Raw genomic sequence first — 16,071 nt, 5'->3', positions numbered from 1 at the left:
GACTTTTAGACTTAGATTCTGTTTTAGATGCTTTAACTGTAACAGTCATTTAAATGTGAAACACGTAAGTAACAAAAATAGCTGTTTTTTTCCTCAAAAAATAATTGGTTTGTCTTTTTTCTTCACTGAATTCATTGAACAATATAAAAAGAACTTATCAATAGGGAGACCAGTAAGTTGTAGGTATCCATCCTTAGAATTCTTTTCACATCACACTGGCTGCCAGAAGGATGATTGTGGAATGATCCAGGGCCTTGGGAGGGAGTGGACTGGCACGAAGAAAGATAGCAGAGACACAAAGCCTTGCTTTGCTTCTGCAAGTTTGTGATTCCCAGAGGATAAATTGTATCTCTAAATATTAGAGCAGATAATATACTGGACCTATGGCAAGCCCAAAGCACTGGGTGAATGATGGTATATTCAGCTTGCTGATGGTGTGAGCCCAGGAGGAAGAAGATATATTCTCAGTGGGACAGAAGCAAATAACAAAAGTCCTACCTATGACATAGCACTTTCATGTATCGTATCTAATGGGGGCCTAAAATACATGTGAGATTAAACATGATGTTTATTTCTTCCGTGCAAGTGAACCTGAGATTTAGGGAGGTTATGTGATGATTCAAACATGAGTCTCCTTGTTCCAGGTTTAGCACACTGTCCACACCCTCATGCTTACTATGCAGAGAGCCTATTGGCCAACTGGCTCATTTCAAGGAAACTTTTAAAACACCTTGAGCTTTAGGTTTTTTGTTTTTGTTTTTGTTTTAGAGATAATTTAATTGACTACTTATTCTATAAACAGCTTCCTAAAGTTCAGAGGAGTAAAACACATGAATAAACCTCTTAAACCTCCTTGTCAAACAGAATTGAGTTTTATTATCCACAAAACAGAGCAGTTCATCCATATCCGTCCTTCTCAATCTTGGCTTCAGATTAATTAAAATTACCTTGGGAGGTTTTAGACCTACCTGTGCCCAGGCGCTACCTCCAGAGACTCTGATTCAATTAGCCTTGGGCGGAGGTGGGTTTTCACTTCCTTTTTAAGCCTTCCCGGGTGATTCTAAGGTTCAGCCAAGATGGAGAAGCACTGAAATGGAAGACCTGGGAGGCCTTCTCTCCTTGCATTGCAAGGATTTATGAAACAGCTCTGATGTTTCATGAGTTCTTCAGAAGGAAAGTCACATTTCATTACTCACTTTATCGTGTACCCTGGCTAGAATTTAGACCCAGTTCTCACTGCAGAGATTCTGGAAACTGTAGCATTCTTCAGCTGGACTCTATATCATCCCATTCAAAGTCTCTTTAACTGGGCTCTCCTTGAAAGCTTAAATCTGGTGGAGATCTGGCTAACTTAAAGAATTCTTGTACAAGCCAGAGGGTTTCATCTGAGTACCACTCATCAAATAGTGGTCCTTTGGAGACAGATAGATTGAAATACAGATGAGAAGTCAGGCAGAGAAGAGACCTCAGTGAGTACGGAGGAAACCACGGAGCAAAAACATGAAGAAGAAGCCAAAGGGTTTTACAGACCATGGGACATCTTGGGCTACCCAAGTGTTCTTTATCCAGCTGGACAGTCTGAGTTCTAAAACACAAGGAATAACATTTTTCAAGGCAACTTTTGAAAATTGTAGAAAACACATTTGAAAAAAATGAGCCAGTTATGTAAGTCAGAAAGAAGAGAAAAAATTTCAAGAATGTTGTGCTTGGAAGGGCATAAGGAGAAGGTGAGTGAAATGAAGCTGCCAGTCACCATCTGGGCGCATGGGGAAGAGTGCAGAGTGGCTGGTATGCAGGCACAGGTGCATTTGAAAACAGATTTTATATTTGCTAAGAAGTTAATATGAATGTGAAGATGACAGTTACAATTTTTCCTGAAAGATTTAAACGACTGAAGATGAAAATACTGTGAGAAAGCCTAGACAATTGCACTGATATAAGATAACCACAAAGCATATCCAAGAAAGGAAAATACTCAGAAATGCTCCCTTTTAAGCACCCTAATCACTGGCTAAGGTTGGTAATGAAAATTGTGAATTGCTTGGGTCAAATGAAGTGCTGGAAGTTGAAGATGGGGCTCTGGGGTGAAATAGAGACAACCCTGTGTGATTACTAATTTAATCAAACTTCAACATCAGTTTCAGAAAAGCAGTACTCTCCGTCACAATAATCTAAGATTCCTCTTCTTGTTTGTGTTAAACCTCATGTTTGTATTGCAATATTCTCATGTTGAAAAATACTGTACATTGGCACGAGGCTATTTTTACAAATGCTTTGTCCCTGTCTATTAAAAAACAATGTGCCATCAAGTTTGCCAAAGAAGGCAATATATTCTTACTTCATGACCATTGCAAGACCATAAATTTTATTTATCACATTCTGGACCAGAGTTTGGCAAATGATAGCTTATGGGCCAGATTTGGCCAACCACTGCTTTTTACAGCATATCAGCTAAAAATGGTTTAACATTTATATATATGCTACATATATAATTAGCTCAGTTGTTTTTAATCTCAGGCTGTAAAACAGAAGTAATTTGGTAAAATATATTATGGAATAATTTGCATTATATAATCAAGCATACCAAAATGAAGATTAGCATTTTTGTATTGAATGAAGAATCATACCATTCTTGTAGAATAAGTTAACAAAAGAAAATGTGGTAAGATTATATTTTTGATAAAGGCATCGGTTTTCCTAAAAATCCACTAAGAAATTAGGAAAATTATTTTAAAAAATACTAAGTTAGTTGTCAGAAAATCAATTATTTTGTCATTATCATTAATGAGAAATATTTTAGGAGCTGAGTTTTTACATGTCTGCCCTTTACATTTTCATGGTGCTATCATCCTGGTAGAACAATCACAACAATAAATTTATAGAAGTCACAGTGACTTTCTAGACCATAACTACCATAAATAATGAGAATCAACTTATTAAACATTTTATGTTTTCATGTTTTAAAATTTTACCTTATGTATTTAAATTATAACAGTAACAATCTATTCCCTATTCAAAGTTTGCACATATGTATATATAAAGAATATGCGTGTGTGTATTTGAATTTATCATTTGCTGATATCAGTCCACTGGCACAAATCAGTTTTCACATCTCAAGTCATAAAGCCTAAATATGCATAAACAAAGGAGTGAATTGAAGGGATTGCCTGAATTAAAATTTACATTTGAATAATCTGAGGTAAATTTGAAATACTGAACACTCTGAAGAACACAATATTATATGAATATACAGTTCTTTTGCTCCACTTTGAAAGTCTGAATTTCTTAGCTGTCACAGAAAGGTAGTTGTAGCTCAAGTCTTCAAGGATTATCAAGTGACATTTTGTAAAGCCATGGGAAAATGACAGATTTTTTCAAACAATATTAGCAATATTAAGGCTTGAGAAATGTCATATTGTTGTATATTATTCATTTAAATGAGTTTATCTTTTCCTGCTGACCAAAACAATTTGACTTCAATGAATACCTAAAGTGGAATACTAGAAGATATAACATTTTCCACTTTCATGTGGAAGGGGTCCTCCAAGCTGATCAAAATCCCAAAGTAAATATTATCAGCTTTTATCATTTGAATAACATTTTGAAGTAGAAACCAATTATTTTTCTACATTCCTCTTAAGAAGTAGAAAAATTATTTCTAGATTATGTTTATGAACACATTACTTGTTGCAGCAATGCTGAAAAAAAATTTTCCTGAATACTATATATACATATTAATAAAATATTAGTTTGGGAAAACAGAGAAATATAAGAATTTTTAACATATATTTAGAGATAAGTGAAAAGTATTCAGGAAAGCTAACGGTTCCAGTTTCTGTTTGTTTGTTTTTATGTTGTTTTATTTGACATCTTGTTTCTATCACTGGTTGATCGGCTGGAAGTAGAACAACTCTGGGCAAATAGTAAAAGTATGTGTATTAATATTAATGTAAAACAAATATTTAATATACATAGTTTGAAGATATGTTTAAAGAATATATGTACACATACACATACATATGTATATGTACATTGTTGTTGTTGTTGGCAGCCGTCCGTCTCGAGAGACGATGGTGTAGCTTCTTAAGAGTCTATCTGCACCACCGAGAATGGTTGTGCAGTCCGACTCGGGAGTGACACGGTATCTGTCTCCTCCCGTGTTAAATCGACATCTTGCGATGACGCTGGAGTGTCCTCCCCAGTGAAGCTGAAGCTACAGAGCCTGGGCAGGATGATATGGAGGGTCTGCTGTTGCCCATGCAGCAGACCCCCCCCTCTCTTCGCAGCTGAAGGGTCCAAGGGAAAGACGGAGTCAATACAGCTTGGCTTCAGGTGCGCCGCAGGAGTTGCCGGTGTTGACTACAACGTCAAACCGCCTTAGGGACTCCGGCTCCGGATTTTCTGTCGGGGTTTACTCCCTTAGCCTTTCCCCTGAAGAGGTATGCCGCAAGGCAGCGGAGGTTTTTTGGAATCAGAGTTTTCCTTCTCTGATGTGCCCTGACTGGAAGATCGAACCAGCGACACTTAGCTCGCAGGCCGATGCTCAATCCACTGAGCCAAACCAGCCAGGGTCATATATGTACATATACATACATATTTATATATATATATATAAATCCTCACCTGAGGACATGCTAATTGGTTTTAGAGAGATGGGAAGGGAGGGAGAAAGGGAGAGAAACATCAATGTGAGAGAGAAACATTGATCAGTTGCCTCTTGTGCACACCAACCTGGGACTGCACCCACAATCTAGGCTTGTGCCTGGACCAGAAATCAGAACGGTGGCTTTTCGGCTTATGGGATGATGTTCCAACCAACTGAGCAACACCAGCCAGGGCAAAGACTATATTTGGTTTGTGGAAAATATGTGAAATAAAGATTTGAGAATGTACATATGAATAATAACCATCAAACTTAAAATAATGATAGTCTCTGAGAAGGGAATATGAAGTGATAACAGAGGCTTCTTATATATATTATAAATAATATATTATATATTATATGTTATTGTGTAATTATAAGATATATTACATATATAAATGAAGATTTATATATTACATATATTCTTAAATATATTCTTCAAACTATGCATATTAAATATTTATATTTACATTAATATTAATACACATCGTTTTACTATTTGCCTAGAGTTGTTTTACTTCCAGCAGATCAATCAGTGTTATATATAATAATTATATATGTAATATAACAAGATATATGCATTATATATTATATATATTATATATGTTCTACGTGTTTTCTCCAGAAGGTGTTCAGCCATATAATATGAAAAATAGAAATTTATCAAAGGAGATACAAGATACAAGAAACATTGTACACAGGACAATGACACCCCAGTCTCCTTCAAAGTAGGTACCTTGGGACTGCACATGGTTCTCCCAGGTGCCATCAGCTGCCCAGTCATATTTTCCTGAATCTCATTGACATTCTGAAATCTCTTCTGGGAAGCCAGAAGTCAAAGGGCACCAAATATGGCCTGTAGGAGGGCTGTCACCTGGGAGATTTCATGTTTTGCCAACAAACTCTGCACGAGATGTGATACATGAATGGTCGGTCACACTGTTGTGATAAAGCAGTTGCCCATAGCTGTGGCCTCCTGAATCATCTGAATAGTTTCCGTGGAGAAATGTTCAAGCTTCATGCAAAATTTGATGCAGATTCATTGCTCTACTCACTCAGTCATTTTGAATGCAATGGTCACACAGTACATGTGCTCACTAAATGCTGTCTACCGCCCCACTAACTAGTACAGTGAAGTCGTCATTGTTCACAGACATGCATTCCAGTTCCCTCTCCCTGGTTGCCAGGTTACACTGACATTGTACAAACCACTCTCATTATATTGACAATAGCTGGATTATTAAAGGACAGACCTTATAGGTAGTCCTTATGAATAGTATTAATATATTGGGTTAGCCAAAATGTTTATTTATTTTTTCTGTAAGATGACTCTAGTAGTGCTTAGTTGTCTTAAACTTTATTCAAAACAATTTTGTTAGATGGTATTGTGACAGCTGTCATATCAGCGTGTATTTAGAGAAAAACATGAAAATTGGTGAATTTTTGCATAGCCATTTTAATATTAAAGATGGAAGAAAATATGCAACATTTTTAGCATATTATGCTTTATTATTTCAAGGAAGGTAAAAATGCAGCTGAAATGCAAACAAAGATTTGTGCAGTGTATGGAGAAGGTGTGGTGGCTGCTCAGACATGTCAAAATGACTCGTGGACATGGGCGATGGAGAGGAAAGTGACTGTGGATGAGAAGGGCGGGCTGGGTGGAGGCTGGCAAAAGGGGAAAAATGGGCACTTTAATAGAATAAGCAATAAAACGTGAAATAAAAGAAGAAGAAGTGGTTTGCAAGATTTCGTGCTGGGGATTTCTTGCTGGATGATGCTCCATGGTCAGGTGTTAGACCAGTTGAAGTTGATAGTGATCAAATTGGGACATTAATTGAGAACAAAAAAACAGTATACCATGCAGGTAATAGTCAACCTACTCAAAATATCTGAAACAATAGTTATTGATGAAAATTTTTAAAAAGTGCCTCTTATTTTACGTAAAAACTAGATGAATTTTTGGTCAACCCAATATATTGTATATTACTAGAAGTAGTGTGTGTGTGTGTGTGTGTGTGTGTGTGTGTATTCTAATTATAAATATACTTTTTTAAAGATGAAGAATCTATTATTCTCTATACATTCCTTTATGTTGGGAATATTTCATAAAGTATAAGATTACTCATTCTTTCAAAAAAGAAAGGAGAAAAGGAAAAGAAACTCAATGAGAACTGTAAATGACAAAGACATTTTTACAACATGGGAAGTTAAAAACAATTTAGTGTTCTCAGGATATGCTGATGAAGAGGTGTTCCCAACTGTATGAGCACCTGTATTGGAGTGAGTAGTTAAAGTTTCAATTATAATAGTTGATACTAGACGCTCTCCACTGCCAAGTGAAAGGCATCCAATTAAATTCTCATGTTTTGATGGTAAGTCATCGGGCTAAGAACAGCATTTTATTTAGTAGTTATTTTTCATTTAGATCCATCTTCTAACTAGAATATTTTATATTTTTAAAAAAGAATGATTTTATAAGTATTTGAGTTTCTAAATGAACTTCTTTTTTATTTTATGAAAATTACTAGTGACTGTATTCAGTAACATATGCATTCAAATCAATTCATATGTATATACAAATACATACATATATATCCTTAAACTAAATAAGATTATTATTTCTTATTTTCTCAGCTACTTATATCTAAATTGAGTGAAAAAGTTTGTACCTCCATTTCAATCAGGTATAGCTGATCATTTTGTAGTTTAAACCTCAATCAAATATTTAGTATATAGAGCAAGTATGAGCTCATCAACTTGTTTTAAAATCAGAAATACTTTTTAGTGAAAGAAAAATTACAATAACATCATGCATGTATTTAAATACTCTTCTCTGGTAACTAATCATATTAAGAGTTTACTCGGTCAAATTGAGAAACAATCTTAAAAATGAAGGCAATTTCACTTGGTGCTCTTTTTTTGAGCTCCCAGGTAGATATAACAGTTTCTAACTACTACTCTTTTTTTCAACAGCGTCTGCATAGACCACGGCCATGGCTATGTGACCAAATCATTTTGGAAAAAAATCTCCCAAAATAACCACACTTAGGACTACACCAGTTTTTACCATTATGGCTAATTCTATATTTTGGTTAGAATTTTTCAATAAATGAAACACACCTGGTAACTATAACTTTGTGTATTATTTGGATTAATTTTTCTTTAAATATTTCTGACAGTAATATACTATCATCCCATTTTAAATGATTGCTACATTTTATAATATTTTTATCACAACTTTTCCAGAATCTTTGTGATAGTTTTATAATATTATTCTGCTAGAATTTTTTTCTTTAAGACACAAAAACTTTCAGGTGATGAATAGTTATAATATTCCATCATTTAACATTTGGATATGGAATCTTTAGATCAGAGGACACTATCTTTTCTTTTCCCTTATCTTCCTTAGAACAGTGCCATATAAGAATCCTTCTTGCTATACTGTTTTATACTATTGAAGATGTGATAATGGTGAAGATGGGACACAGAACAGAAAAGCATTAATTGTAGCACTTGTGTTTCCAGTTATTTTATACTGAGCCATTATAATAAACATGACCTTCATCTGGTTAGAAAACTGTAACTACTTGACCATTTAAAAGTATTTACTGAGTTTCAAATAATAACAAGAAATGAGCATTTTATCTCAATACTTTAAAAGATGCAGCATTATACTCATCTTTAAAAAATTTCATTAAATTTATTGGCATGACATTGGTTAATAAGATTATGTGTTTTAAGAGACCAATTCCACAATACATTATCTATATATTGCATTACGTGCTCACCATACAAAGTCTAGTCTCCTTCTATCATCACATACCTGACCTCCTTCACCATCATCTTTTTAAGAGACAACAACATCTCTGAACTGATCATTTTGTAGAGAAAACATCACAGCCTAGAAACAGGCCAGTTAAATATTCCCAGGCATACTTGCTTCAATTCCCAGTTACTTTCCTCATCACTTCATTGGTCATTGAAATGTCTTTTTCTGTTTCACAGTCATATTCTCAGAGGGTTACCTGACCTTGGATTAAACACTTGACTTGCCACAGGTTGGTGTTTGGGGTGACCTTTCAAATCCCACTGGCATTTTGGTAGAACTTTCAGTACAGAGAAATAAAGCATAATATCATGTTCTCAGTAAGCTAAAATGTCACCATCCTTTTCCAAGTCATTAAGAGGTCAGAGTTAGTAATGCTTTTAAGACACTCACCTAACCAGAAATCTCTTAAACTCTGGAATAAGACCAATTTTCTAATTTCACAACCAGTTGTTGCTCTATTGGCTGTCTCTTTATTGAAAAGCATACACTGGAGGCAAGAAAAATGATGAAGGAAAATACCAAAGGAAGCATAAGAGAGAATAAATATAATATTTTAAGTGGCAAGATTTCTACTGTTTTGATGGTTTCTCTTCAGCCTTTATTCTCCAGAATTCCTGAGATAAATATGGGGAAATTTATTATTTCTACATTATTACTGCTTACTTAACTTGCTTTGTCAATCTTTTATATAATTAACCAAAATCATGATTTGCCACTCCAATGAACAGAAAATTATACTTGCTAGAGAGATTCAGTGGAATTGAACGAATAAACTATCTGTCCTTGGTGAAATCACTTATATTTTCTGTGTCTCATTGGACTCACCTGGCATAGATAATCTCTAGGGTCCCATCTAGTCCTATAAGCTTACAATTCCATGAATTTTCTTAGGAAAACGAGAAACATATTTTCCTTTCATAAGGCAGAGCTTTAATTATGATTTTATAATCATAACTGTAAAGAGAGACACAGTTTTTATCATTGATATGAATCTTTGTATTGGACTACATAAGTAAATGTTTATCAAATAAAATGTGTATAATGACAAATTTTTAAAAAGCAAATGTTTGTAAAAATGAGTCTTCCATTGACTGTCTTCCTGCATTAGCGTCTGTCGTTAGCTTTCTTTTCAATAGATGGTGCTGTTTTCTCAGAGACGCTACTTATCTTATTGTTCATCAAAAGATCACAGAAATTAGTATTACTCTTTAACGATCATTAACTAAAGAAATCAGACATATAAGTAGAAAGAATCAATTACAAGTCACTTGCAATGCATAGATAATGAAAGCATAATGAGGAAAATAAATTGTTAAATGATTAAAGAGGTCTGCTAAAACCTGCAATATTTGCTGAATAGATGAAGCAAATATTATAGCTAACTATGAAAATTCCATGTTCACTACATACATACAACACATAGAACCTCTAGTAGAAAAAAATCTTAAATCAGGGACCATTTTAAAGTGTTAAATTCTTTATCTACTTTAACAAGAATAAATATATAATATGTCATATTAACATGTAAGATTTGAATTACACACATCAACACTAACACAATCTATATCAATCTCAATTAATATTGAGAGCTGGCACACTCTTTGCCAAGTAAACCTGGAGCATCTGGGAAACAGAAAATGGGCCACAAACTCTTTTGAAATAATTTTCCTGGATAGAGACATTTTAAGAAAAACCATGACAACTTCCTATATAAGAGTTTACAATCCAGAATGCTGCTGCTTTTGGTCACTTCTAACTGGTCCCCGCTTTGGAGGCAGTGAGACAGTTATATCCTGCACTTCTCCTGAACCCCTTTCAGATGGTGACACTCCTCACAGAGCCACAGCTGCTAACTGAAAACTGGCCTAGGCAATACAACTATCACATTGGTTACAACAAAGGAACCCCGTGGAGCGACACAGGAAAACTTCCACTATGAGTGTGGGCGCAGAATGGTAGCAGTGGCCTATGACCCAGGGGGAGGTGGGTGGGGACCTCCTATAGCAGGGTCTGGAAGCCAGCAGGAGCAGAAAAGTTGCCAAGGTTCATCTCTGAAAAGGACTGAGGAGACTTGGCCTGGCCCCCCCAAGTAGAGGAAATAAACTAGAGTTCTTTTTCCATTATTCACAAATTACTGTTTCTACAGTTTCTGCCAAAGGGACTGTCGGACTGTACCCAAGAGTCCTATGGGCTCAGTATAAGGGAGCTGTAAGAGAGAGCATTCGTTTCAGTCAGAGCTTTAGAGCTTTAACCAAAGCAACTTCTCTGTTTCTGAGATTTCGGATTCTACTTTACCAGTGGGGTGGGGGTGGGGAAGGGAATAGAAAAGTAGGATTTTGTCAAACCCTCTGCCTGGGGGCTCCGGTATCCCTTTGTTGCTCCTATTAGCCACCGAAACCTCGCTGGGAGCCGGGGCGCCTTTCTTACCTGACGATCACATACATGACCAGGAAGTTTCCGAAGAGACCCACAACGCACACGATGGAGTAGAGGGCCATGATGGTGACGGCCGTGATCACGGAAGGATTGCTGCTCGAAGGGCACAGGCTGTCACTCCCTCCCAGCTCAGTGCGGTTCGGACCGCACGGGTCGGACTGGTTGCCATCGGAGTGGGAAAAGTTGACCCAGGAATCGGGGCTCGGCGCTGCTGCGCAACTTACTGAGCGCGAGAAGGCATCCGTGCAGTTGCCGGCGTTCCTGGGGCCGGGGCCGCTGTCCATGGTGCTGACGCCCGGCTGGGACCACGCCGGGAGCGAACCGCGAGCACACGGAGTTTTCAGGGTCCGTGCGCCTCAGTCGCTTCCTCTCGCCCCTGCCAGGACTCCTGCTATTCTGACAGAGTCCACCGCCGGCGGATGCAGACTGGAGCGCCAGGCAGAAGAGGAACACTGAGCATCTGATGTTATCCTCTGTTTGCAGCCCCCTCCCACCCTAGTAGTAGAGACCGGTCCCCAACCCCACACCGCTAGGGGGAGGGGAGGGAGGGCAGTGCAGGCTACAGAGGCTGGAGGGGAGGGACGAGGGAGAAGGGGTGGATTTTGCGCAAAGCAATCCAACGAATAGTTCTCCACCCTCGGCACTCATCTGTGCAAACACCTCCAAGGAGGGGCCGAATGGAGAAGGGAGTTGGAAGGAAAGGGTGGGGAGCGAGACAACCAGAGAGTTAGTTTTTGACAGCAGTAAAGCCTATGAAAGGGGGCTGATAGGGGGCTGACATCACTCTATTTTTTTTCCAGCGCAGATTTCTCTGTATAATATGACACGGAAGACACTGGCCTCACGCAACTCGAGCAACCCTTACACCCCAACCTCTTCCATCCCTACTGCCTGCTGCATTCATTTGGGGCAGAGGACATCAATTTCTCGTCTTTAGTGTTCCTTCCTGCACATTCAGTAAAAGGTAACTGTGTTTTTCATACCACTAAATGAAAATATACAACCCTTCAACACCTGCCTGAAACAAGAGTAATCTTTTGTCCTAAAAAGAAATGAGAAACGTATAAACTTTCGTGGGTGAGACCTATTGATTTTACCCTCTAGTCCTTAGATTTCTCTTAGAGTACACGCTGTAGTTGCCTCTGGTTCATTCCCTGTGGAGAAGAGGCACCAGAAACTGGTTGCAGAAATCAGGGCATTGGTTGTGGCCTCCAGGAAAGTCAACCAAAAAATCATGGTAAACCTCCACATCTTCAATCCTATAGACCTGTTTGGAATGATTAATTATCCATTTTATCTGCAGACTTCCTGCATGGACTTGTGCTTCTCAGGAGACTGTCATCAAAACCAAACAGCATTTGCATGAACTCGGTCAGTTTTCTTGTGCAGAGATTTCAAGAGAAACCTCATAGATATCTTGACTGGAATGGCCCTCACAAGTTGGAAGAATATTGATAAATTTTAATGTATGATACCTCATTTCCAAGTATGCAAATATTTCTATTTTAGAAATAAAATTGTAACTCAATCAAAATGAGTTTTCATTGGGGGTAAAATGAACACTAATGCTGAGGTAGTTCTCATTTTTATACATGTGTATATTTGTATACGTGTACATATTTTAATAATAAGCATTGGCACCAAATACCCTTAATTGGTTGTAGAAAGTTACTCTTGGGGAGTAGGGAGTGGGGTGGGTTAGGAAGCTTGGAAGGTACACTTAATTCTAATATTATCTTTATCATTTTCTTGAGAACTGATAACTCATAGGTAGACTCTGCTAATCGAGGCTATTTTGCCAATGTTCAGTATTTTTTTAAAAATCCTTTTACATTAAAGGGTATTCTTTTAGCAATAAAAATTTACAGAGATCACCTAAGGTATTTTAATAAAAATACCTTACCGTATTTTGTTCCAAGAAGTAATATATCAGTTCGCTCACACTGAGCTGAAATCTGTTTGATATTATTCAGTTTCTTGAGGACACGCATAACCAGTCTAAGTTTACATTGTGTGAAAAACAAATGTGTACAACATAATAAGCCCTGGCTTTAGAGTGAAATCATTTCGTGAATCTTAGATTTGAAACATTTTAGCTGTATGAACTTGGATATGTTACATTACCTCACCGAGTGATAGTTTTCTTACAGTAAAAAAAAAAAATAAAGGTAATAATACCTCATATGCCTGTTAGCAGGATTAAATGAGATAATGCAATAGTAGTTGTTTAATAAATGATAACTTATTATTATTATTACACTTTATGTACCTGAAAATAATGTAGTAGTTTCTTCTTCAACTTTAACATTAACTTCCTTTGGTTGTTTCTTATAAGATACAATTCTTTTTAAAATAGATTTGTCTTTTTCTATTCACATTATAGTTTGTATATCTGCTCATGAAATATGGCTCCAGAGCTAAAAACAGTTAAGTTTGGCCTGACCAATAAAAACTGAGTAAGATTTTAAACTTCTTCTTTCTACCAATATAGTTATTGGAAGGTCACCTTTCCCCCGACCCCCTTTTAAATTTACATTGCTCTCTTGATTCTCCTTAGGCTTAGTAGTGAAAAAATTCCCTAGACATGATCCCAGTCAGTCTGACAAATATTTATTAAAGATCTACTCTGGACCAGGTGCTGGAGCTAAACATGATAGCTATAATTGTTTTTGAACAAAGGATCTTGCTTCTTATACCCGATGAGTCATGCTTTTCTTGCCCTCTACACATATGGTTGTTTTACAGGGATCTCAGTACAACAGTAAGGTTTTTTATTTTAAAATTATATCTTGTTAGATGCAGTTCATGATCCAAACCCAATAAAATGTTTTGGCATGGCAACTGTCATCTTTTATGCACACGCTTCCTACTTCATACGCCTTATTCACCCTCCCAGCTTTATATATTCTGAAGTTCTTGAGGACTGGCCTGCTCACTGCATAGTACTTAATACACAGTGGACTCCCTCCCTCTTACTTTCTGTATGTATGTACATATATAATATTACAAATTAACTAAAAATAATTAGCATATTTTTAATAAAAGCTATGGAATGAATATTTGTGTCTCCCCAAAATACATATGTTGAAATCCTAACTTCCAATGGTATTAGGATATAGGGTCTATGGGAGGTAATTAAGTCATGAAGATAAAGATTTCATGAATGATATTATTGTCCTTATAAAAGAAACTCCAAAAAGCTCTCTAGCTATCTTTCCACCAAGGGTACAATGAGAAGACAGCAGTCTGCAAGCCAGAAGAGAGCCCTTACCAGAACGTTACCCTGCTGGCACCAGAATGTTGGACTTGCAACCTCTGGAGTATGAGAAATAAATTTCTGTTGCTTATAAGCCACTCAGTTTATGGTGTTTTGTTATGGCAGCCCAGAATGACTAAGATAATAACATCATCTAAAATAATCTGGGTGATTATTTTAAAAAACCACTTTTATGAATACTTCAATGACACTTTAAAAAAAGATTTTATTTATTTATTTTTAGAGAGAGGAGAAGGGAGGGAGAAAGAGAGGGAGAGAAACATCAACGTGTGGTTGCTTCTCTGGACCTGGTCTGCAACCTAGGCATGTGCCCTGACTGGAAATTGAACTCTTTGGTTTGTAGGCCAGTGCTCAGTCCACTGAGTCACACTAGCCAGGGCAATGACAACATTTTAAAAAAAATTTGTATATTCTGTTAATCAGGAAGGACTTAAATGTATAGACATATGGACTGGCCATGTGACTTTTCTTCTGGAATTAGTCAAAGAGAAGCCCAATTCCCACTGTACTTCTTTGGAGACATTATTTGTTTTTCATTGTATTTTATTAAAACATGTTATCGTATGAATTAGACATTTGAACTTTGTGCTTCAACTATATATTTTTAATTGAAATTTGATGTTTTCTTTTTATAGTACTCTTTCTTAATTTTCATTAAGGATAACTATTTCTCTGTTTTAAATGCAGGATTTTCTGGACATTGTTGCAAGTATTCCCTTAAATTGTACTAACACCTGTACCTCGGTATCTCACATCTATTCAATATAGATTTGGGGAAAATACAGAACGAATTTAATTTCTCTTTCAAATATCTTAAGACATCCTTGGGAAGCCCAAGGAAGAACTGTTAAAGAAATAACCAATTAATACCACTTAATATATAGTAAAAAAACCCCTCAACTTCTAGCTTCCATTATATCTTAGTTGCCCCATAAGGTGTTCTCCATTATTCCCACAATTGCACATTTCCTACTAGAGTGATCTCAAGTCTGCTCTGAAATCTCAAGGCTCCTGTGAGAGGAGGTGAACTGTCAGCATCTGAGTCAACTTACTACAACACTAGCTATTTTATATAACATGGATTCTAACGATATAGCCTTTCATTTCCTTTATATATTATTTGTATAACATAAATATCTGCCTTTTGGTTGATAGTTCTCGCCTAACCTAGATTTTCTATTTTTTAAGTTGTTTTTCTATTACAGTTGTTCCATTTTTTCCCCTCTTGCTGTCCCCTGCCCCACCCCCTTCCCCCCTCTCCCACAGTCAGTCCCCATTTAGTTGTCCGTGTCCATGGGTCATTTATACTAGTTCCTTGACTAGACCCTTCCCCTTATTGTCTCCCTTTTTCCCTTCCCCCCGCCCATCTGGTCAGTGTCAGTTTGTCCCCTGTTTATATGCCTCTGGTTCTCTTTTGCTTGTTTGTTCGTGTTGTTCATTAATTTCCTGTATTAGGTGAGATCGTATGGTATTTGTCTTTTGCCATCTGGTTTTTATCACTTAGTATAATACTCTCAAGTTCCGTCCTTAATGTCGTAAAAAGTAGGAGTTCCTTCTTTCTTTCTGCTGTGTAGTATTTCATTGTGTAAATGTACCACAAATTTTTTACCTATTCATCCATTGATGGGCACTTAGGCTGTTTCAAGCACTTGGCTATTATAGGTAGCTCTGTTACAAACATAGGGGTGCATAGGTTCTTTTGAGTTGGTGTTTCAGAATTCTTCGGGTGTAATCCTAGCAATGGAATCTCTGGATCAAAAGGAAGTTCCATTTTTAAAATTTTGAGGAAATACCATACTCTTTTCCACAGTGGCTGCCCCAGTCTGCATTCCCATCAACAGTACACCAGGGTTCCCGTTTCTCCACATCCTCGTCAGCACTTGT

At 36.9% G+C, this 16,071-nt stretch overlaps 1 protein-coding gene across 1 annotated transcript in view; it reads right to left on the bottom strand.

Annotated features, from left to right (window-relative positions):
* The window catches only part of OPRM1 (opioid receptor mu 1), a 35,270-nt gene extending 24,061 nt beyond the window's left edge, over positions 1-11,209 (bottom strand). Inside the window, exon 1 of the mRNA XM_090280701.1 lies at positions 10,902-11,209. Within this exon, the coding sequence (XP_090136827.1) occupies positions 10,902-11,194 (293 nt within the window). The 5' untranslated portion in view covers positions 11,195-11,209. The remainder of the gene's footprint in view (positions 1-10,901) is intronic.
* Positions 11,210-16,071: the final 4,862 nt, after the last annotated feature.

This window comes from Furipterus horrens, unplaced genomic scaffold (genome assembly GCF_987537825.1).
Source record: "Furipterus horrens unplaced genomic scaffold, mFurHor1.1.pri manual_scaffold_6, whole genome shotgun sequence".
NCBI classification, from domain to species: Eukaryota; Metazoa; Chordata; class Mammalia; order Chiroptera; family Furipteridae; genus Furipterus; species Furipterus horrens.
This window is presented reverse-complemented; position numbering and strand designations above follow the sequence as displayed.